This window comes from Centruroides vittatus, unplaced genomic scaffold, assembly GCF_030686945.1.
Source record: "Centruroides vittatus isolate TY-2023 unplaced genomic scaffold, ASM3068694v2 contig_651, whole genome shotgun sequence".
In the NCBI taxonomy this organism is placed as follows: domain Eukaryota; kingdom Metazoa; phylum Arthropoda; class Arachnida; order Scorpiones; family Buthidae; genus Centruroides; species Centruroides vittatus.
Genome location: NW_027122405.1, coordinates 2,177,334 through 2,202,919, shown reverse-complemented (window position 1 = coordinate 2,202,919; position 25,586 = coordinate 2,177,334). Strand labels below are relative to the sequence as shown.

Genomic DNA, 25,586 nt, shown 5'->3' with positions numbered 1-25,586 from the left:
TTAAAAAAATAAATTAAATAAGCCAGTAATATGCCAACTAAATCTTATCTAAACTATAAAGCTTAAAAGCTTAATTGACTTATATATTAAATTATAGTTAAACTTCCATACAATTGTCTCCAGAAAATGCAGAGAATTTATTTTACAGAAAATACACCAGCAGTGAAAATAAACAGTATATCTTATTAAGTTTTACTTTCCATGAAAATATCTTTGTACTTCTATTCATAACAAAGTATGCATTTTATATGAAAAAAAATCAAACAGAAGGCACTCTTATGTATTTATGCTGAAAATAGTCAGTAATCAACTATTTTTTAGCAAAAGTTATTTTACTTTCAGTGACTGATTCTAACATTTTAAATTTAAAATGATCAAAAATTTCATCTCAAAAGACATTTCTTATACTTTCCAAAGGGATTGCTTTTTGAAACTATTCAAACAGAAATGTCACGAGACTAGTATAATACTAGTATTTCATTGTTGCAGCAATGAGTTAGCTTTTACCTAATTTGAACTTTTAGCAAGAGAAATATTTCTTAAATTACTTACAAGCTTACAAAAATTCATTACAAAGAAATTAAATTTTGCTAAATAGGAATATTTTACAATGCAAAAAAAATATTTTTTCAACATTCCACTGAAAAAATTCATTGTAAAGAGAAATTCGTAATAAAGATTACTAAGAGAGCAGTGTCTCAAATAATGTTGAAAATAAAAGCTATATCTACTATGTGAGATATCTAATAAAGAATTTCTTAATATGGAAGTCTATCACACTATGTTTTACAGGGCAGAATCATAAAAGCTTTCTAATTAGTTGCCATATTTCATCAGCTTCATGTTTTAAGAAAAAAATTAAAAAATAAAGGATTCAAAAATAATCTAATTTCTAAAAATTAATTCATTGACAGATTTCACAATAAATTAAAAATTTCAGTTAATCAATAATGATGGAATAAATGATGATAACAGAATAATTGAAACAGAATATGTATTTTATTTTTACTTTAATTATTTAAACAATTTTGATATTTTAGAATTATTTATATTTTTATAATTAATTTCAATGCATAATATTACTTACAGATGATTTTTTCTTCTTTCCAACACAGTTGTTTTTTTAAGTCACCGACAAATATTCACTGTATAATTTTTTCCTAGTATAAAAAAAAAATGAAATAATTTTAAAGCTACAATGAATGATTATAATAAACTATAAAATAAATTTCAACAATTTTGTAATACTATTATTAAAATTTGTTATATCACTAAATATTTTATTTCAGTTTGAAAATAATACAGTTCAGTTTTAATTTAAAAAATTTTATACATTCTTTTAATATAATACACTTAACCCTTGATTTACACAGTAGATTGTTCAATATAGAATTGAAACTGTGTGAATAGAGACTTAATATTTATATGGAAAATGGAGGGTTAGATTCCAAGGTATCATTTATTATATTAACTAATTGAAATGAACAAAAACAAATTTTTTCTGTATCTTCTTTTTCATTTTGAAAAGGAAACAATTTTCTTCTTTTTCCAATTGTAAATCTTATGTCACATCTGTTATGAACTTCTTCAATTCCAGTTTTTTTTTTTTTCTAATTAATTTACTGTATGCATTGAGGGTCTTGTCTCAATAAAATCCATTATTAAAGCTTATTTCTTATTTTTATTTATTTATTTTTAATAAATTTCCAGATACATAAACAAATTAATTAAATGTAATTGTGGAAAAGTAGCCCAATGTTGTTTGGCTTTACAAATTTCCAGATAATAAGCTAATTTTAGTACATATAGTGTGAATTCAAGACATAGTACAAAATGGAAAAGCATCTCTCTTTTTGAATAAGTTGAAAGTAGAGGTGACATGATTGCAATGTCATAATAGTAAGCATAGGCCTAAACAAATTTTATCAATAAAACTACTACATCTTAAAATATCATGTTAAACTGAAATTATGCAATTCAAGTACTGTGTACATTAAGGATTACGTATATAATTTTCTTTATAATTATATAGATTTGTTTTATAAAAATTAAATATATTACATATATTTAATGTATATGTATATAAAAAGCATAAAAAACTTTTATAATATTTATTTAACCTAAATATTATATAGTTTTTATGTAAAATTAATTATAAAAAATCTGAAGGCTTTTAGATATAAAGTCCATAAAATAAAGACATAAAATTTTCAAATAGGTTACTGATTTATTAATTATCATATTCTTTATATAAAACTCTTAAATACACAGATTATAAAGTAAAAAAAATATGAAAATTATTTTGAAAACATAATCTGTCCAAACAGCTGGAGTCAAAGTTGACACATTTTTCTTGACTCTCGAATCCAGCATTTCTCCCTTTTCATGTTTAGTAGTTAAATTATTTTGACCCAATTGAATTTGAATATTTTTGAATCATTCCTTTATCATCTCTACTCTAAATAAGTATTCTATTTTTCTGAATGAGCAAGACTAATTGATCAGAGTATATATTTTTATTTTCTGAACAAGGAGCTGAAGTAGCTAGATTACATACTTTTTAGTTGGACTAACTTTTCTGGAAGGGTGAAATTGAAGCGTAAATGCTATAGAATAAAGATATGTAAATGTAGAATTTTATCATCCCCTCTTTTACCTCTTATTATATATTTGTTAAAAATTAACTTTTTTATACAAATAAATATTAATGTAAGTTAAATAATAAAAATACTAACTATAAAAGTATTTGGGTAAATTCCCCATTCTCCTTTCAGAGTTCAGAGTGGGGAGCACTTCTGTCCCCCCCATAAAATGACTTGGTACAGTAAGACCCCACTTAATTCTGATTCGATAAAACATGGTCTGCTCAAAGCCTAAAAAAAAAAGCTCAAAATTTACGCTGATTCAAATTATTGCAAATTCATATATAATACGATGATTTACAAACATGAACCAGTCAGCAAAAGGTGGAAAAAGATGTACTTTCTTTAAATCTATGTTTGTTCGGTGCAATTTAGGAAGAAACAGAACATCATGGATGCCATAAGAAATATTGACTTCGCTTGGCAAGAATTAATTGATAAATGCATGAACAAAATGTGGAAGAAGTTATAGCTGAAGGTAGCCAAGAATTCTCAATGAGAATAGCTTATTGCTGTATAGTTAGGTTGACTTTGGTCAACCTAATCGATACAGCGGAATTAGTAGATGTAGACGAGCAGGATATTGAGGAGATACAGCAGGTTTCTTACCAACAACAACCTTCAAGAACTGGCAGAACAAGGAATTCATGTAGAAGTGGAAAATAGTCATTCTGAAAACGAAGAACCCAAAAAATTTCTCTACAGATTTCCTTAGTAAAAGTTTGGTAACAATAACCAAAATCGTTGATCAAATTGTAGCGAATGATCCAGATTTTGAAAGAACTGCAAAAGCAAGATGAGGTATTTTGGATTTGATCTCTTGATATAGACATTTGCTTACCAAAAAAAAAAAGTGACAAATGAAACTAGTGACTTTATCACAAAACACAAGAATTTCAAAAGAGCCAGGACCTTCATCACAAAAAATGAACTTTACATTTCTGTGTGCATATGTTTGTGTTATTTATCACATATTATTATACAAATTAATATAAAAATAACTTAAAATTAAAGTAAAATTTATTTATTTTTGGTTGCGTGTTTCCCTTTCCCTATTTACTCTGTTAAAATGACCTCATTTAACGCCGTTTCATTTAGCGCTTTGTCGTCTAGGAACTCATCCTCCACGTTAAGTGGGATCTTACTGTATTTAATTTTGCCAGAGTTGGGAGTCAGCCTACTAAAATTATCAGGAGTCGAAGTTGGAGCTGAGTGCTTTTTTACTGACTCCGCAGCCTTGCTTATTACTAATGGAAATATGCTGCTGCAGAAAATAATTTTTATTCCAAAAATACGTAATTGTAAAAAAATTGTACATTACATTAGCAACCCAATTTATACCGTAGAGGGCATACAGAAACCAAACTCTGTGTAACTAGAAATTACTACACCATCTGTTGATTGCAGTGTCCTAAAACTAAGTCTTAGACATAACATTATGTCAGATTTTGAGTTAATCAAATATAGTAATTACATTAGAGTATTTATAGTTAATGAAACTTTAAATTACAGTAATTGATGTACTGAAAACACAAATGAGTTTCTGGATTATCCCACAGATTCCTGGTTTCATCAAGTTTAGTTTGGATAATTGCATTTCCATGATTGTACTGTAAAAATTTATATACACATATAAGATGCCAAATATAGTGTAAGGAAGTCTTCTATCATTAAATTTATTTACTTCATGAATTAAATACAAGCAAGTACTTTTGATATTTTGAAATGTCAAAAGTACTTGCATCTATTTAATTTCCACTGTATATAAGAAGTTTTGTACAAAAATTTGCATTCTCAACTGATTTTATATGAATTTTTCTAAGAATTCAACAATAATTTTGTTTGAAACATAAAAACATGTATATAAAGCAATTTTTTGTTGTTAATAATTTCTGCTTTCATAAAATTTTGAATTATATCAAAAAATTATATTTCATCAAAGAAATTTCTCACATAAAATTCTAATTTATATTATTTATGAAACTACAACATTGATAAAACTTAAAAGTACAGTCAAACTTCTATATAATGAAGTCACTAAATCCTGAAAAAAATTTGCTATAGGGAAATTTCATTATACAGAAACTACATTTTTTGATAAATAAAGTATTATTTTAATGTAATTTTTTTGTTATTTTATGTAATTTAAATTAATATAAACTATACAGTAAATATACAGTAATAATGTAATATAAACATAGTTTTAATTTTAAGTAAGTTTACATTTTTGTGTTAAAATACTCACTAACCTAAAAATTATCACCTTTCTAGCATTTTTGACATTTGTTAATTATAAATCATTTATCTATCAACAACTGCATTTGGACCTAATCTTCTCCTCCTCTTTTACTATGTGGGGGGCAGATTACATGATGTTCTAAAAGGTAATGATGATTGTTTCTCACATCTGAGATGTGGTTTTACAAATGGTTTAAAGATTACACCTGAAATTGAACCAAAATTTGAACTCAAAACAGATGGGCATAATTGACTTTTAATGATCGATAGTCCTTACAAATTCGTTTGTTATACAGAAATTTAACTTTGTTATTTAGATGCAATTTTACATATATTTTTTGGCTGAAAGAGCAGTGTACAATGCAAAAATTTGTCATACAAAGAAATTTGCTATATAGAAGTTCATAATATGAAAGTTTGACTGTATTTAAATTGTTTGTAAAATATCATTTTTTAAGACTGTAAAATATTGTAGATTTAAAAAAATATTTTGAGTTATTTACCTCTTCCTTTCTTTAATTTTCCTTCAAATCTGAAATAAATAAAAAAAATTATTAACAATTATTAGAGCAACTATAAAATAGAAATTCTAATTTTCCAAATTTTTTTTTTAAACAATGTTTTATCAAATCAATTAAATGTTTTAATAATCAAACAATACAGCCAGATTTTAACTGAGCTGTAATGTGAACAATTATCTATAAAGTTATTGTGTAGTTTGGAGTAAAGTTAGGTGGTTAAGCTGCCATCTTGTATTAAATTTAATAATTAAAAATAACTGAATTAATTTAGAATATTCTGAAAGAAAAGATCAATCTGGAGTGAGATGCACTTCTGCTTACTGTGAGATGCATTACAATTATGTATACATTAGGTAAACAAAAGTTGTGAGCCAGCTATACTTTATTTGTAGTTAATAATCGAGTATAATTTTGACAAATTTAAGTTTAGTTTTGTTTAATAAATATTATGATTATATTTATAAAAACATATATAGTCATTAATAAATAAAGGCAAAATAAACCAATATCCAGCACAAAAACGTAAGGCACAATCTTACCATCATGACCAATTTTGCTTACATTTTTGTGCTGGATATTGGTTTATTTTGTCTTTAAGTATAACCAGTTTTGATTGGTAGTTTATGTACAGCCATTAACACAAAAATCAAATTCTTTTCAAAAATGTTGGTATTTATAAAATTTTAGCACAAATAAATTATTATTTTTCTTAAATTTATAAACTTTCAACATATGTATAAATTAATACACAGGAAATCTGGAATCAATTTAAGTCTTCTTACTTGTATGTAATAATCAGATTTTTTTCATGTAACAGAGAAATGAAATACTATTAAATCAATACTTTATCCATCAAAATCCTGACATTTTGTTAATATCATAAAAATGTAAACAAAAATGTTAGATTTAGAATCACATCAAGATTTTCATCTTTCAGTGCTTTTGACAGTGATTGGCATTTATTATAAAATACAATTCTCAATACCTAATTTTAAAAATATTTAATATGAATAATTTTTAAATCTTTATGCAAAGCAGCTGTACAGAAAAGATTTTGACAGATTTAACAATTATTAATTCTAATTAATTAAATAGTAAATTCTGCTTCTACTGTGCTGTCTTCAAGATCTAAGCCTTCTTGTATGTTTGGAACTTCCTCTCTCTTCTAACTTTTTTTCTTCCTCCTCAACTTATCCTCTTGCCCCTCCTTATTAGCCTTCTCTAGAAAACATAGTAAATCTGGAAGAAGAAGATCAAAGAAAAGGTTTATAGGGAGCAAGAGGACAAGTCAAGCTTCTTTCTTTCTAAAGAACACCATAGATAGTACATTCTAAATCTTTGTTTTTTTTTTAATGAAAATTTAGAATGTGTTGAAAAATATAGATTGTAAATTCTAATGTAATGAATAAAAAAAATAACAAAACTTTATCAATGATGTTGGAATGGCTTCTTGCAAACAAGAAAAGCTTTAAGGCTGGTTCATACTTCATGAGAATGGAAAATGGAAGAAAAAATGGCACCAATAGTGTATGATACTTTGTGCATTACTGATGAAATACTTCTGTTCCGTTAGTAAGAGAGAAGTCAACAAAAGTTCTACTTTTCTCTTTGTTTCTAGCTGACAATCCTTTGCATCTTTTAACAAGGAGACTGATAAAATTGAAATGATTAGAATTAGAGCAGAATTATTTTTGATGAATTATAATTTATCGTTTTTTATATTTTAAGATAAAACATATTTAAATAGATATTACATATAGATATATAGGCCTATATATTTAAAACTTACTTAAAATACTAAAAATTAGGATCATTTCTCTTAATTTCTTTTATAAGGCTATAATAGTTTCTGTTCTATCTTCTTGAAATAATTAACCACATTTACTCTAATGTTTAAAAAATTTTGTGACTCAGCTATATTTTCAAAGCTTTATTTTAAACTGCAAGTACCAAGAGAACATGCAGAATTCTCTTTCATTCTTTTAAAGTATGAATGTTCATGGGAAGAGATTAATAGAAAAGAGAGGAGATATGTTCTCTTCTCTTTTCCATTCTCAGTATGAACTGATCTTTATTTAGTATTAAAAGAAGTTTCACTAATCTAAGCTTAAAGTAGTTTTTAGTAAAGTTTGTTAGTTGGAAATAGAGAAATGTTTGTTTATTTTTAAATTCTTTGCTAGACATTAATGACACTATGACAATATTTAGATTTTATTTAAGAATCTTATGCCCTGAAGATGAACCAATAGTACTTTTATTATTAATCAATACATTTCACCTCAAAGATAGTGTGCTTTTTATTGTAACTATTAATGCAGATAATAAAATTACATTGGCATTAATAACTCATTCACAATTAAGTGAATAAGTTCTTACAGAAAAGTAAAATAACAGTCAAAAAGAAGATATTAAATGTTATCTAAAAATCTATAATGCCAAAAATTTAGTTTATTCATTATGCAGTTTAAAGATCAATTTTTGATGCTTCCTAGAACACTAAGGTCAACTACCTTTTTTTTTTTTTTTGAAGTTGCTCATTATTATTAATTTGGATTGCATTATTTTAACTACATTCTTTTGTCTTATCATTATTTGTTCTTTATTACACTTTTCTTATTTACAACTGTTCGTATAAAACAAGTGTCACCAAACTACAGCGTGTGGGCTGGATCTGATCCGTGAAGTCAGCTCATCCAGCCTGCCACTACACTGTGCCACAAAGGAGCTAAAATATATTTATTTATATGGAAATATCGTAGATTGTAGATAAACTAACTATGTATAAAAAATTTAAATAAGTGTAAGTAAAAATGCCAAAATTGGTTCAATCTCTTTTTGCATCTGACAGTAATATAATTTTTAGGAAAAACAGTGAAGTAAAAAATTCAGCTACTTTTTGAGACTTTGGTTATCAGAGCACTTTTTGTGTAATTACCTACAATGAAGTTTCTAAGAAAAGCAATTACAAGCTTGCTGCAGCAATTGTGTTTGTGTATTGGTAAATAAATATGCTGTCTTTATTTTTTTGTGTATTCAGTGTACTGTATTGAACAAAATGGTTATGCTGCCCATGCTTGTCATTTTGTCAGTTATCTGGCCCACTATGAAAAAGTTTGGTGACCCCTGATATAAAGTATAATTAGAAATTGGAAGACAGATAGAGACATCACAAAGTGAAATGATGTGGGACCAGAGTCCCTACCATATGTAATAAAAATTTTAACTATTTCAAGGACCTGCCAATACAATAATTAATATAATTAATGAAAACGTATTAAATTTTAGTAAATTAGCAGCAATAAGATGTTTTGTATTTCTTAAGCATTACCCTTTTTTATATAAAAATATTTACTAAACTTAATTATTATATAAATATTAATTTTATAAACTATAAGTGTAAAATAATGTTGTTTTTATTTGGGTAAATATGGCCTACACAAAGAGATACCTGTGTCTTAGTTTTTTTGTATTCTTCTTCATTCTTGGTGCTGTTTTAGCAATTTTTGCTGGGGGACTACCTAAAAAACTTTGTGGTGAGTGACTCTCAGCTATTGATGATGACGATGATGAACTACTGCTACTACTTGAAGTTGATGACATTCCAGTTCTATCCACAGAGTTAACCATTGATTCAGTGAGTGGAATATTTTCTTCACTTCCACTATTATTAACCTGAATTTCTGATTCACTGCAAATTTCTCCTATTAAAAAAACAGTTAAAAATGATAAGTTTATAGAATATAATATATAAATCTCAATATAAAACAACAGCTTGAATTTTTAATATAAAATTAAGAATTAAAAACATTTCCAAAAACTTCTGAAATAATTATTTCAAAGAGAATCAATTAAAACAAACTAATAAGATAGAAGTATCTTTTTTTCTTCGAAATTTTTACATAGTTACAATTAAGAATACCAAATAAAATAAATTTAATTCAAAAACTATATTAAAATTATAACAATTGTAATATCAATACCACAAATATGCATGTATAATGTATATCAAATGTCAATATGAAGTGATATTACAATAAGTTAAGAGTAGGGGTATGCAACTTGTAAAGTTTGCTTATACTAGCAAGTATATATAAACTCCCTAAATGCGTGTGCACTAATGACACTACACTTTATGCTACGTTTACTAGATAGCCAGACCTGAATCTTTAATTTGGTGTCAATACTTAATGACCACTATGACTATCAGTAAAGATCAATAATAATACAATTTTTAGAAAGTTATATAACTTGACAAATGGTGGTTATTATTATTAAAGGCCATAGCAAGATAATCATGATATGGCATTTTTCAAACCCATACAGATAATGCATTGAAAATTGTAGGTATCAATGAATGATTAATTACAGCCTAATATTGAACCAAACTTTTTCATGAATTTTCAGGTTATACATGAAAACTGTGATTTTTGATTTTTCAAACTATCACACTGTTTCTTTGCATGAAATTGCAAAATAAAAAAAATATGTCATTACCTGAAAAATAAAGCACACAAGATGATGTATATTAGAAAAGTTTTTGACACAAAATTCTAATGTAAAAAAAAAATTTATTGGTTTAGGACAGAGCATTTTATTTTATTTTTTTTTTGTGCTTTTGGAGCTACATTTTTTATTTATGTATTAATTGTATTTATATCATTTATTTTTATTTTGTATTTTATTATTTTCTGTTTTAATTAAACATGGTTCAGCATTCTTATATTTTCTGTTCTATATTATTTCTGTTGTATTTCTAAACGGTTTGATTTAAAGTTTGTAACCTGAAGATGGAATGAGAGTTAATACCTACTAAAGCAGTTATTATTGGTTATTCATATGGACATTAAATAAATATTTATGCATAAATCTAGCAGTACAGAACTATATTATATTCAAAATATACCATTTAGATTAAAATAAAAATAATGAATTTACTAATATTTGGGTAGACCTATTAAAAAAATTTTTTAACCAAAATATGCCAAAATATTTAGTTGGCACATTATGTTCATCAGTGGTTAAGAGAATCAGGGAGGATAATAGATCGGCTATTACTATGTACTGTACTGTATATACTTTTTTCATTATTTTAATTAATGAATAATAATAAATATAGAAATGATATTACCTTTATCATCTTTATCTGATAATCCAGTGACTGCCTGAAATGTAAAAAATACTTATTCACTTATTATCATTTAAAATAGAATTAATAAATTTAAAATAAGTTCAACATACTGCTATTGATGTGATTGACGATTTAGAAAAGAGTCGTTCAGCTTCTTTAAATTTTCTATTTCTTTTATCAGCTTTACTATTAGTAGTTCTATACAAAAAAATGTACATAAGGTTAATTATATAAACAGTATTTTTTATTACTGAGATTATTTATAATGGAAAGATTTTTATAAAAAATTGCTAAAGTAACAAAAAAATAATAATAAAATGACAATTTTAATTTAAAAATTTTTTATACACTTCTTTAAACATTCAACAAATTTATTAAATATATCTGATTTGTCTAATAATTACCGAACTTTATGTTAAAAAAAATATCTATCCTAGAACAGTGGTGGACAAACTGTGGCCCGCTGAGAAATTCTATCTGGTCTGCCGCAGATTTTAAAACAGTATTACAGAAATTTTCAATTTCAATGTTTTAAAAAAATTCATTTAAGGGTGTCTTCCATTTTTGCATATTTGAACTTTCTGAAATGCAGTCACAGCTTTATTCATCACATTAGTATTAAAGAATTTTCAAAATATACTATTTTTTGAGTCTATTGCATTTTATAATAAATTATATTGGCCCACCAAAATTTTTTCTTTTGTTATCTGGCTCACTCCTAAAAAAGTCTGCCCATCACTGTCCTAGAACAACAGTGCCTTGGTACCCATCAAAGTACTCTCTCTCCTTGGGAAGAAAGGAGAATGCCTCCATTCTTATTCCAACATTCCTTCCACTTCCTAAAGCAATTTTCGAATTCAGCTTTCAGATTAGCCATTAGTTGCTTTGTCACATTCTCCTTGATCTTGTAGTGCCTAAGCACTATTATATCGGTATTCTTGAAACCGTGTTTTCTTATATGTTGAGCATCAAACACAAGACCGTGTTATTTATTAAACACTTGGCACTTTTCCACTTCTATTAGTTGATCAACTAATAGAAGTGGAAAAGTGCCAAGTGTTTAATAAATAACACGGTCTTGTGTTTGATGCTCACTATTATATCGTTATTTTTGTATATATATATATGTATACATTTGTATCGGGTTTTCTTTGTTTGTGTTTTTTTTTTTAACGTTTCGTTTTGTACCCTATATCGGTTTTTGGATGGGTAAAAACCGATCTCCATTGCGGATTGGTTAGCAACGGACATGACGTCACGCGCAATGGCGGGGATTATAAAGGTTGGACTCCCGTCCACCACACATTTTTGGTTTCTCCCTTCGGTCCCAACCAGTTGTGCGACAAAATTAGACTGTGGTGAAAGAACAAAGGAGAAGGAAGACTACACATGCGGACATTCAATTGAACAGTGAAAAAAATCCGGACCCATCGAGGAGAACATTTCTATGGTATAAAAAAATATCACGCCAGATATATAAAGGAGACTTCAAGGAACGTCCGAAGAATATTATTGTCGGTATGTGAATTGCTGTATCTTACTTTTTAAGTAATTTCTTCGATCCTTTGTCTTTAAAACCCAAAATTGTAATTACGTTATTTTTCATGTCATTTAGAATATATTAATTTTGTATTATGTGTTCATTATTAAACCTTATTGTAAAAAAATGTACAAAACTGTAAAGTCCTTGATTAATGTGCCTTTACCCGAACATTTCGTCCAATAGACTTAGGTCCATTGGGGACTGAACATTGGCGTCCGCGACAGGATTTTGTAAAAGGATTCTTATTAATACTGAAAAAAAAAAAAAAAGGGTAAGGCCTGTTGTGTAAAAGGACTAGTAATTCGGGAACTTTCTGCAAGATCGAAATTGGTAAATCATGGACGAACAAGTTTCAAGCGGATCACTTGGTGAAAGAATGGGAGAGATAGGAAATGCACCAGTGGTGACAGGCTTTATGGGGATGATCCCCTACTTTTCTAATCTACCTAGTGACAGTCTGGATGTCCGGAGATTTTTCGAAACTGTTGAAGAAGTAGCTTCATTGGCGAGTTGGAATGAAAAGGTCAAAGTTAGCGTCGTCAAAGCCCGCTTGAAAGGTGAGCCTTTATCAGTCTTTTGCGATCTTAAGGATCAGGGAGTTAGCAATTACGAAGAACTAAAACAGGAGCTTATAAAATGTTTTATTCATAAAGATAAGGGGCGTAATCCATTAGGCCAGTTGTTAAATATAGCCCAGCGAAAGGAGGAGAGAGTGTGTGAGTATAGCAGTAGGTTAAAGTCATTATTCTCTAAGGCTGTAACACACAATCCTCATGTTAAAATCTTACGGGATAATACCGTCAAGGAGAGCTTCATAAAGGGTTTGTTAGTTGAGACCCGTAGGCAAGTAATGCAATCCAAACCTAGTACGTTAGATGAAGCAATATTGAAGGCAGAGGAAGAGGAAGAAGTGGAATCCGCTTGTAACACACGCGGTAGGTTTAGTGAAGCATATGCAAATTTAGGACATTCGGGGAATGCAAGTGAAAAGGAAGATAAGTTGGCAGATCGTGTGGCTGAATTAGAAGTACAACTGAAGAAGTTGAACGAGTCCATGACGCACATGCTAGATACAATGAAATTGGATAAAAACCCTAAAACTAAATGGGAGGACACGCGAAGATGCTACTCGTGTGGCGAAATAGGGCATGTCTCAAAAAAATGTAATAGGCGAGTGTGTTTAAACTAAGATCTGGTCAATTGGGGGGTCAGACAATTGACCAGAGAAAAAACAATTTGAACTTAACCAATTGTATTTTTTTATCTGACCATATGCTGCCAATCATGTCGGCGGATCTGGAAGGAAAAAGGGTAGGAGGACTAATCGATACCGGTGCTGAACGCACCTTGGTAAATAATGAATTTGTAAGGGAACTTAGGAGAAAAAAATTGATAAGTGATACTATCACAAGTGAGGCATGCATTAGAGGCATGTCAGGTGTAATTATTACGAGTAATGAGGCATTGGCCCTTACAATTAAGTCAATAAGTGGTAATAAAATGGATCTCACAATTCCAATAATCAATTTTCCTAATGGTGTGGATTATGATTTTATATTCGGAATGGACGTTTTGAATCATAAACCCGAGATATTCTCTGAGTTAGGTTCCGTTGTGAGGGCAAGTCCCTCGATTAGAAACCATGACGTTAGTTTAAATGTTAGTAGTAGAGGGGGGCATCAGGATGAGGTATGGAATCTAGATCACTTAGACGATAATATAAAAATTAGTGTTAGAAAAATATTAGATAAATACCCCAAGGCTGTGGCTATGGAGATTGCCGATATATCCGGCATGAAGAATTACATGCACTCCGTAAGCCTGACGACGAACCACCCCATTAGTGTGAAACAATACAGAATCCCTGTCAGTTATCTCCCTGCACTAAAGGAGAAGGTGGGTGAATTGTTGAGGGCTGGGATATTTGAGGAAAGCTCATCAGAATGGAATTCACCAATCCACGTGGTGCCAAAGGAGTCGGGGGAGATCCGAATAACTTTGGACTTACGAAAAATAAACGAGGTCACTGAAGCCCAAGTGTATCCAATGGCGAGAATCGACGATATTTTATCTCAACTCAATGGTAATAAGTTCTTTTCCGTTTTAGATTTAAAAGCCGGGTATTTCCAGATTCCCCTGGACCCGAGAGTTAGGCATATATTTGCGTTTTCTACTCCTTGGGGAAAGTTCCAGTTATGCAGGATGCCCCAAGGAGCTAAGAATAGTGGCCGTTACTTCCAACACGTTATGAATAAGGTGTTAGCAAAATTTGTAGGAAATAGTTGCTTCATTTTTCAAGATGATGTGGTTTTATTCTCCCAAAAAATAGACGACCACCTGGAGCTACTTAGTAGGGTCATGAAAGTACTGCAGGATGAGGGGTTAAAGTTGAACCCCAGTAAATGCCAGATCATAGCCAAGGAAGTGAAGTATCTAGGGCACGTGATCAATGATAAGGGAATAAGCCCAGACCCTAGCAACATTGATTCCATAAGAAGAATTAAACCACCAAATAACGTAAAAGGTGTGCGGAGTTTTTTAGGGGTAGTGGGATTTTTTAGAAATTTTATCCCTTCCTTCTCTGTTATCGCAAATCCATTAACCAACCTTACGAAAAAGGGAATTAAATTTGTTTGGAACTCGGAATGTCAAACTAGTTTCGAGAATTTAAAGAAGGCTATCACTCATCCTCCCATACTGGCCCACCCAGATTTCAATGAGCCCTTCTATTTACATACAGATGCATCCGATATAGCAGCTGCTGCTGTGTTGGAACAGCGACGAGATGAAGGTTTAGCTCCTGTAGGGTACTTTAGCAAGAGGTTTCAAGGTGCAGAAGTTAATTATTCTACCATCGAGAAAGAGTGTCTTGCTATCATACTAGCATTAAGACATTTCAAATATTTGGTCTTAGGTCAAAAAATCATAGTTCTATCAGATCACAAACCGTTGGTTTTTTTGAATAACATCAATAACGGCAGCAGGCGTTTAACCCGTTGGGTGATGGAACTATCAGATTACCATATTGAGGTACAGCATGTGAGAGGAATTGACAATAAGGTGGCTGATTTCTTATCAAGGAATGTAAATGGAGTGAGTTGCTTAAATATTGAATCAACGGGGGAAATATTCCCAACAAGAAAGGAAATTATTCATTCCCAGGATAACGATAGTGCCCTGGGTCCTATAAAAAGGGATTTGTTAAGGGGTAATGGTAAGGGGGTTACGAGGCAGCTCTCGAGTGATTATGTTGTTATGAACGACTGCCTATATAAAAAAATTTGGTTAAAATCCCGGGGATATCAAATGAATCAATTATGTGTTGGCGAAGATTTGGCCAAAAAGGTTATTAAGGCTGTACATGAAAACAAACTTTCAGGCCATTGGGGGGTACGTAAAACTATAAAGAACATAGAAAGAAACTACTTCATCAGGAATTTAAAACGAAAGGTCGATCAGATTGTTAAGGAATGCGAAAGGTGCCAGAGATATAACATACATAGGGGGGAGGCACCTTTACAGGAAAATGAAACCGCTATAGCACCGTTTCAGAAGTTCGCCGTGGATATAATAGGGCCCATTCATAAAACTAGTAAGGGAAATCAGTACATTTTAGTGATCATCGACATCTTTACTCGTTTTGTTGAGGCTCACCCACTACCCGACCAAACTGCTTTATCTGTTAGTAACATGATTTTCGAGAAAGTGATTTGTAGATATGGCACCCCTGAGGTGATAATTTCTGACAGAGGGACAAATTTTCTATCATCCCTATTTTCTGATTGTTGCAAATGGCTTAACATTAAAAGAAATATAACGACCGCATACAGACCATGCTCAAACGGCATTTGTGAGAGAGTAAATAAATCTATCATCGACATGATCGCTAAGTCATCGGGTGAGACCAATATTGAGTGGGATGACTTGATTCCTCCCGCATGTTTTGCCTACAATAATGCGCACCACTCAGCCCTTGATGATACACCTGCTTTTCTCCTTTTCGGTGTTGACCCCCACACTCCAAACATCGATCAAAGTTGGGATCCTACCAATACTGATGAACGTAGATCCTTTTTGATAAGTAAGCTCAGGGCCATTAGGTGTATGGCAAGCGATCAAGCTCGTCAGCATAATAAAATTTGTAGGAAATACCGCAATATTAATAAGAAATTAAGGGAGTTTAGTGTAGGACAGAGGGTGTGGGTAAAATGGAAGGGTGGTAAGAAAAGAAAATTTTCTAGTAATTATAAAGGTCCTTTCCGCATAGTGAGAGTAATCAATCCCACCACCTATCAAATTGAGGGATGTAATCTAAGGGATAAAGACACTGTGCATGTAGATCGACTAAAATTATGTTACGGTGATGTTGTTGATAGACCCAAACGTAAAAAAATTGAAAAAAGGGTGCAAATAGAAAACATGTCAGATGATGAGGATGAGACCCCTGATCTGAGAATAATTAGGACAGCATCTAAGACCGTTCCTAATGAGAGAAGCGAAAGTCATTCTAATGGTGACATTATTGAAAGTGAGAAACAAGAAGAACCGTATAATTTACGACATAGAATTATAGACTTCCGTAGACTGCACTACGGCAAGTAATCTTGAATTGAGGGAGGTATGTAGTGCCTAAGCACTATTATATCGTTATTTTTGTATATATATATATGTATACATTTGTATCGGGTTTTCTTTGTTTGTGTTTTTTTTTTTTAACGTTTCGTTTTGTACCCTATATCGGTTTTTGGATGGGTAAAAACCGATCTCCATTGCGGATTGGTTAGCAACGGACATGACGTCACGCGCAATGGCGGGGATTATAAAGGTTGGACTCCCGTCCACCACACATTTTTGGTTTCTTCCTTCGGTCCCAACCAGTTGTGCGACAAAATTAGACTGTGGTGAAAGAACAAAGGAGAAGGAAGACTACACATGCGGACATTCAATTGAACAGTGAAAAAAATCCGGACCCATCGAGGAGAACATTTCTATGGTATAAAAAAATATCACGCCAGATATATAAAGGAGACTTCAAGGAACGTCCGAAGAATATTATTGTCGGTATGTGAATTGCTGTATCTTACTTTTTAAGTAATTTCTTCGATCCTTTGTCTTTAAAACCCAAAATTGTAATTACGTTATTTTTCATGTCATTTAGAATATATTAATTTTGTATTATGTGTTCATTATTAAACCTTATTGTAAAAAAATGTACAAAATTGTAAAGTCCTTGATTAATGTGCCTTTACCCGAACATTTCGTCCAATAGACTTAGGTCCATTGGGGACTGAACATCTGCTCCATATCCTCAAATCTCTTTTCCTTCAAGGGTAATTTCAGTTTTGGAAACAGGCAGAAATTGCAGGGAGTAATGTCTGGACTATATGAAGACTGACAAACTTATGTGATGTGGTGTTTTGCCAAATAATCTGGATGAGGTGAGATGTTGGGTGGGTGGGAACATTGTTGTGATGAAGTTGCCAGTTACCACTTTTTAAGAGATGAAGCCATTTTCTCCTCAATGCATCTCTCAATCTCATCAAAACTCCCAGGTAGTACTCCTTGTTCGTTGTGACTTCACGGTAAACAATATCTTTATGGTCAAAGAAAACAGGAAGCATTGTCTTGACATTGCTCCAACTTTGTCACGCTTTCTTTTATCTTCTTTCTTTGGTGTTTTCACTAAGAAGACTGGGTATTTGTCTCACAAGGGGAGGGCACGACCTGGGAAATTCACTTTGGGATGAGACTTGGTATATAGGTAGTAGTCCTTTAGGATGTTCAATCCTCAAAACAAGAAAGCGCAATGGCCAGCCAATTTTAAGAAAAAGGCCTTTAAAAATTAGAGCTCAGCTTATGTACTAATAAGTTTCGCTAGGTCGGTAGCTGCCGAGCAGCTCAGTTGACATTGTTCTTGGCTACCGCCAAGTCGTTCAGGGTTCAAATCTCGGTCTCAATTAGTATTTTTTTTCTTTCTAAAAATTTTTTAAAATAAGTATTTTGAATATATATAAATATTAAAATTTTATTATAATAAATAATTTCATTTAAAAAAATGTTTAACACATATTACATGTCATTTTAATTATAATAATACAAAATAATTAATAAGTGTATTAATAATCATCATCATCAACTGTTGGTAAACTGATAGTATCTTCATTCACAGACATTTTACTGTAAAATATTGAAACTATTTGTATTATAGTGTGATATATTACGGAACACTATGATCTCTTCGAAATCCAAAAGTAAACTGACACTCCAAATATCAGGTCAGTCCATAAGTCCAGGTGCATTTTTATGACCTTGAGAAAAATCTTATTTTGCTGTTGAAAATGTCAGTCTAATGTGATACTTTTCACACTGAAGAGTTAAATTGGATCTCATTTATATAATGCTGTTGGAATTGGAAACATTTTAGTTGTTTACTTTTGTTAAAATGGAAGTAAAGGATGAATATAAAAGACATGTTTTATACTTTTTATTTTTAAGTGGTGAGAATTAATAAGAGTAGTAACCTTCGAAAAATTTGATACAATAGAATAATAAATTAAAACTGTTGTTCCATAACTAATTATTTATAACTATTATTATTAATTATTTTGTATTATTATAATTAAAATGACATGTAATATGTGTTAAACATTTTTTTAAATGAAATTATTTATTATAATAAAATTTTAATATTTATATATATTCAAAATACTTATTTTAAAAAATTTTTAGAAAGAAAAAAAAAATACTAATTGAGACCGAGATTTGAACCCTGAACGACTTGGCGGTAGCCAAGAACGATGTCAACTGAGCTGCTCGGCAGCTGCTGACCTAGCGAAACTTATTAGTACATAAGCTGAGCTCTAATTTTTAAAGGCCTTTTTCTTAAAATTGGCTGGCCATTGCGCTTTCTTGTTTTGAGGATTGAACATCCTAAAGGACTACTACCTATATACCAAGTCTCACCCCAAAGTGAATTTCCCAGGTCGTGCCCTCCCCTTGTCAGAGTCATAACCAAACCAATGATTCATTACCAGGCATTATGATCTTTTTGAGAAAATCAGAGTCATTGTTAGTCATTTCTATCATGTACTGGGCAATCTCCATCTAGAAATTCTTTTGAGTGAGATCTTGAATTAGAATTTCTGAAACAATAATTTTTTTGGAATGCCAGTCTTCAAACTCTCATACAGTCAAACTACAATCTTCATTGATTGCAGTGCACATAAATTCCACATTTTCAGACATTCTGGTTGATGCAGCTTGTCCAAATGGCAATCAATTTCAACTAAATCATAGTCATCTTTAAATTGTTGAAAACACTCCTGAATTTGTGTTTTGCCCATAGATTCATCCTCAAAAGTTTGTTTCTGCATATAAATGTCCAACTTTTTCACAAAATTTAATGAAAATTAATTGCTCAACATGCTCAGTCATTATAAAGAAACTATAAATGCAATAAACTTAGGCTTAGGTGTCCCACAAAATTGTGGGACACCTAAGCCTATGTTGTCCCGCAAAATTGTGTCCCACAGCTAATTGAATTGTGTATAGAGGACTTGGCATTCATGCACACTAATATCTCTTCTGATATAACCACCAATTTCATTGCAGTGCAAAATCAATTATAGATAAATTTTTATTTATCAGATAAGTAGTAGATAAGCCCAGCATTGCCCAGGCAAAAATAATAAAAAACATTAAAATGAAAATCATATAAAGAGCCTATGATTATCATGTTTATCATGATACTTGGATGGTATGAAATGGCAAAATTTCATTGGTCAAGTAAACAGGAATTGAAAACATGATATCTTAAATTTTTTAAGATATCATATTTTCAATTCTGCCAAGGGGATGCTTCCTGGGAAGACTTTAAACTGAGAAACTGGTCCCTATTTAGGTGTCACTAATGAAAAGAAAAATCAGAAAACTGGACATGGAAATACCTGTTGGTGATGCTCAAACCCACAAACAATTACCAATGTTAAGTGATTCCATCCACTTGGCCAGTAATGGGGACTTGTTAGAATTAAGAAAGTACCATTCAGAAATGAAAAAATTAGAGTTGTTAGATGTGAAAAATTAAATACTTATGTAGTTTTTACATTGTAACACTTTCGACTAAACACACAAGTGCTCTGGGCAACCTGTAAGTAACAATATACTACATCTAATTCCTGCTACATCATTGTACAAGTAATTAAGTAAATATAATTTTTTATATTCTTTTTTGCATGAATTATATTTAGTTTATTATTTTTTAATTTTTTTAACCAATAGATGGTGCTACATGTAAATCCAGCAAATCGAATATGAACAAAAATTAATTGATAATTACAAATCCAATCAATATTTTGGAATGGTATGTAAAATGTATCTAAGTTAAAAGTATGTTAATGTAATTGCTGTGTTTCAAAGCAATTGGTCAAATGGCCTAGAAATGCATAGTGAACAAACTAACAAATAAATAAACATCTTCATTTATAGATATAGGAGATTATTGGACAAATCTTATATGCTATATTCTGAAAATAATTATTATTAAGTAATCATTTATTTATTTCCATCAATCTAAATGCATACTTTTGAAGTGTCTTTTAAGTGCAAGTTATTATTATTTAAATATTGATCGTTATTTCACAAAACAGTTAGGTTCACAAGTTTGGAAAAACATCTACAATTAATTATCCAATAACAAATAAAAGATTTTATTTATCTTAAAACAATGTTTTTATATAAACTAAGTTTAAAAATAATCACAACTCAAATGTTTCCAATTTACATCAGCCATTTTTTTACATGAAACTAAAACTGTTTAAAACAGTGGTTCTTAAATTACTGAGATCTAAGATCCCTTCAAAAGCTTAGTCACTCTGACATAAATTTTGGTAATATAACATAATAGAAAGCAATATTAACTAAATGTAATTATAGTAAATAAATAAACTCTATTTCACGCCTTAATTTGTCCAGCATACTGTTAAAATTTTCATAAAAACGTTTTCAATCACTTTTAGCGATCTTCATCAGTTACAGATTACAAAGAAATTTTAACAGTATGCTGGACAAATTAAGGCGTGAAATAGAGTTTATTCGGATATAGTTCCAGTAAGCATTTCTTATTATACAGTAAATAAATACGGAAAACTGAGAAAAATGCATATATTATTCTTTGTTTATAATATTTGTACCAGTAGCATATATTATTCTTTGTTTATAATATTTGTACCAGTACATTTATAATATATATATATACACATACAGTAAAATCTCATTTTAACAAATTGCCCGCACCAAAAATCATCCATTGTTCTGAAAATCCATTATATCATGAACGACGAATTTCTGGTACTCCTAAGAAAATATCCATTATTTGAAAATATTTTTGTTTTTTAAATCCCCATATAAAAAAACACCTATACTCAAAATTATTCATTCTCTTGAGATTTCTATCCTTTATTATATACAAATATGTATATTACAAGATCATACATTATGCTGTAACTAAGCTGACAGAAACTGTGTATGTTATCAAAAAAGTGACAAAATACATATGATCATTAGCACTTCACAACATGTTAAAAAACTTGTCCATCTTGGTTTGCTTTGATGAAGCTTTAATGATGCAACATCTGGGCTTCTTTTGGTAGCATCATCAGTACAAAATGTCACTGTTACGCGAGCATGATTTTAAGGTGCAATATTCAGGAACACGTGTCTGCAACGAAGGTGTGCCACACCTTTGTTGCACACATGTGCATATCTGGAAGTGTTAAGTCGGAAGTAGTTTCCTGTCACTAATCAACATGCTACAGCAGACATTTATGGGTGGCTGCAACTTTAGCAGTGAAAACTGTGACGATTATGCATTTAGTGAATTAAATAAAATACTGGATACTGAATTTAAAAAAATATATGCACAGCATGCAATATATTTTTTTTAATTCAGTATCCAGAAACATCTAATTATTATTAAAGATTAAAAAAAAATACAATGTCCACCAATGGAGAGAGAAGAAAACCTGTTATTACGAGTTACAGATCCACTATAAAGAGGTAAAATTACTTTGATTTGGCAAAACCTGGATAAAAAAATCTGTTGTTCTATGATTCATTAAAATGAGATTCTACTGTACATGTATAGAAATTATAGCTCTCTCTTGAAATTTTAAAACAGAACATAAATTAATGAACTCACTTATTGGTTGCTAAATATCTATCCCAACCACGGATGATATTCCCATACAACTGTGTATCTTCTAAATAACTTCCTTCAAAGGCATAGATCTGTCTTTCAAGATTGGCTAATGTTTCCTGAAAAAAGACAAATTATGAATAAATAGGATAAATTATAATTTGTAGAATTTAATAATTTCAGAATTAATAATAAAATGTATAAAGCAGACAATTGAAATCTTATATGTTATGCAATTCAGTTCCATAAATAATTATAAATGTAAAAATTTATATTATACTGAATAGAATTCTATCCTTTATTGTTTTTTTATTATTATTATTTTGTAAACATTTAAATAATTTACAAACATTTTTTTAGAATTTTAAATACATATTTCAAATTTTCTTTTGTTTATTATGTCAATAATTATGGGTTAAGCAATTAAGCAGGTTAAGCAGACAGATATTTTTACAGGCCTTAAAATAGATATAAATGACTGGCTAAATAATTTTGTTAAACATAGAAAATTGAAATGTTTTAGATATAAATAAAAAACAAATAACATCTGTTATGTTAGTTAGTTACTTACTTAAATGCAAGTTGTAAATGTAATGTTGATATTTATTCAAAATAATAAGAAAAATGCTAAATTCAAGAAACCAAAACAATTTTTTTTAAATTTGTTTTGTTTTCCTGAATTTAGCATTTTTCTTATTATTTTAAATATGGTACCACATCCAAATGGTATTTTTTTTAGATATTTATTCAAATGTAAAAAGTAAGATGTAATCAGACATTATCTATTACTTTAAGCAGTTACAGTCTGAAAAGTAATTAAGTTTAAATTAATTAAATAAATAATATTAAAAAACTATATTCTACAAAGATTGTATAAAAATTAATTCACTCTCAAATCACTAATAAATCACCAACAACTGCCGTAAATCATCGGACTATAATTTTGGAAATAATAATTATAAATTACAAGTGAATTTGGCACTAGAGGGAGACATTAGGCACCATCTCCTATTAAAATTAATAATTATAATATTTAATTAAATAATTTAGATTAAATTGAAGGAAAAGAATCGGCCCAAAGCGGGACTAAAAACCCACAACTCCCACTTACCATGTAAACACCTTGCCAGTTACATTACTCAGACCTCCAATTCAATCTCCTTCTTCCAGTATATTTAATAATAAGCTATAACCATCATCGCTATGCAATAGCCGACTGAGTGCCTTGTGTGGATGTTTACTGGATGAGGGTGCTGAATGCATCCCCAATTGGCACTGTAGTAACTGACAATGGTTATAGCTTATTGTTAAATATACTGAAAGAAGGAGATTGGGTCGGAGGTCTGGGTAATGTAACTGGCAAGGTGTCCACATGGTAAGTGGGAGTTGTGGGTTTGAGTCCCGCTTTGGGCTGATTCTTTTCTTCCAGTTTAATCTAAATTATTTAATTAAATATTATAATTATTAATTTTAATACGAGATGGTGCCTAATGTCTCCCTCTAGTGCCAAATTCACTTGTAATTTATAATTATTATTTCCAAAATTATAGCCTGATGATTTACGGCAGTTGTTGGTGAGTTATTGCAATGCATTGGGTTTTGTAGAGATGTTTTTATGAATCACTAATAAATGTGTAGGAATACTTTAAATTGCTTTTTATGGTCTCTTTACACTCCTCCCCTTTGGCGCACTAACTTTTAAACTATAATAAGTTGGATATCTCTAGCCTCAAAAAGTCTACTTAGATAAATGGTGACTGAATGCATTGTTTATCAGTATACAATCCTAGAATTTCTTGTGAAAGATATTATCCTGGAATCTGAGATTTATAATCATCAATCAAAATGACCTGTATGTTCATGAGCCTACAGGTCATCAAGTTTGAATGTGACTAGGATCAGAAGATGGCTCACACTTTAAAGCTATAAATATAGACACTGACAATCAACCATGCAGCAACCACTCATGAGCCTCCTTGTATTGACAAACTCAATGAGGAGAATCAAGGGATGATCTCTACCATGGACGTTGATCCATGAGGAACAGAGATGACATATTCCCCCAAATATTTTTAATACCAAATATATTAGTGGTAAATTTTGTCTCACTTCCCACCATATTCTTTTAATACTATACTACAAAAATTTGAAGTAGAAACAAGTACTATACACAACAAGTATACCTTATTTTTTATATCCAATATTCAAAACCTAACAATGAAAAATTTTTCTTATTTATTGTCATTTGCTGACCCCCAAATATATACAGATTGTTACAAATAGTCAAATATATACAGATATATACAGATTGTTACAAATAGAAGCAGTCCTATAACTTGGAAATAACTAAATGTAGAAGCATCGAACTAATTATGGCTAAGCAAGGTGCAAGGGAATTATTCTCCAAATTTTGGACATGTATGGTTATATATGTCCAAAATGTGGTGTTGGACATGTATTGGAGATCCTGGAATTATGGGGTCCTATAGGTCTCACCAAAGTCCAATGATATGTAGGATCAAAAATGGTGTTATCACAAAGCATGTGAAAATATAAACAATGTTTACTCTGGGTAATTTTTGATAACTTTACTTGAAAATAGCATGCATTAACATAAAAATGTAAGTCAGAAAAGGCAAGCAAGAATGTAAACAGGTGTATCTGTTGTTGGTATGCTTGTTTACAATGCTATGGTAGGTATGTGCTGACATCACTCTCCAGGAATTACAATGTGTGAAAGTTTCATTGCTTCATTACAAGGTTTCTTCAGGAGGGTGGACAGTACATTTTAAACATCTATCAAATTAGATGATTTTTATGTACTTTCTGTCTGATAACACCATTTTTTACTTCATATACCACTGACCTTTGGTGAGAAACCTCCATAGGACCCTGTATCCTGAGAATCTCTAAATCATGCATTTACGAACTTTTGGACATGTATATTTTCCTTACAACTTTCTTAGCTCTAATTAGTTTGATCTTTCCCACCTTTAGTAATTCCTAAGTTATGGGTCAGGTTCACTTTTTAGTAACACATTATATACAGATTAACGCTGATCATCCCTGTCACTGCAATAAAAAGCAGCTGGTCACAGATGGTCGCAAAACATGGTAGCAACAAGATTGCAAATGATTGCTCGAGCATTATGATACTGAAAGTAAAAATCACAGGAGTATCACAAGAGATTTGTGATTTTGCCATTATGATCTCAAAACAAATGGTATGGCTTCTCCCAGGTTTGTCAAAGAAAAAGAAACCAAAGTTTGGGCTGTAAGAAGTGAAAATTATAACAACAGTCTTCTGGGATATGGGTAG

The 25,586-nt window shown here is 30.3% G+C and overlaps 1 protein-coding gene across 1 annotated transcript in view; it reads right to left on the bottom strand.

Annotated features, from left to right (window-relative positions):
- LOC136979929 (chromatin modification-related protein MEAF6-like) overlaps positions 1–25,586 on the bottom strand; it is a 34,626-nt gene that overhangs the window by 2,602 nt on the left and 6,438 nt on the right. The window contains exons 2-7 of the mRNA XM_067275977.1: positions 22,271–22,386; positions 10,640–10,727; positions 10,530–10,563; positions 8,850–9,102; positions 5,384–5,412; positions 1,088–1,160 (exon numbers count right to left, since the gene is read on the bottom strand). Coding sequence (XP_067132078.1) covers positions 1,129–1,160; positions 5,384–5,412; positions 8,850–9,102; positions 10,530–10,563; positions 10,640–10,727; positions 22,271–22,386 — 552 coding nt within the window. The 3' untranslated portion in view covers positions 1,088–1,128. The remainder of the gene's footprint in view (positions 1–1,087; positions 1,161–5,383; positions 5,413–8,849; positions 9,103–10,529; positions 10,564–10,639; positions 10,728–22,270; positions 22,387–25,586) is intronic.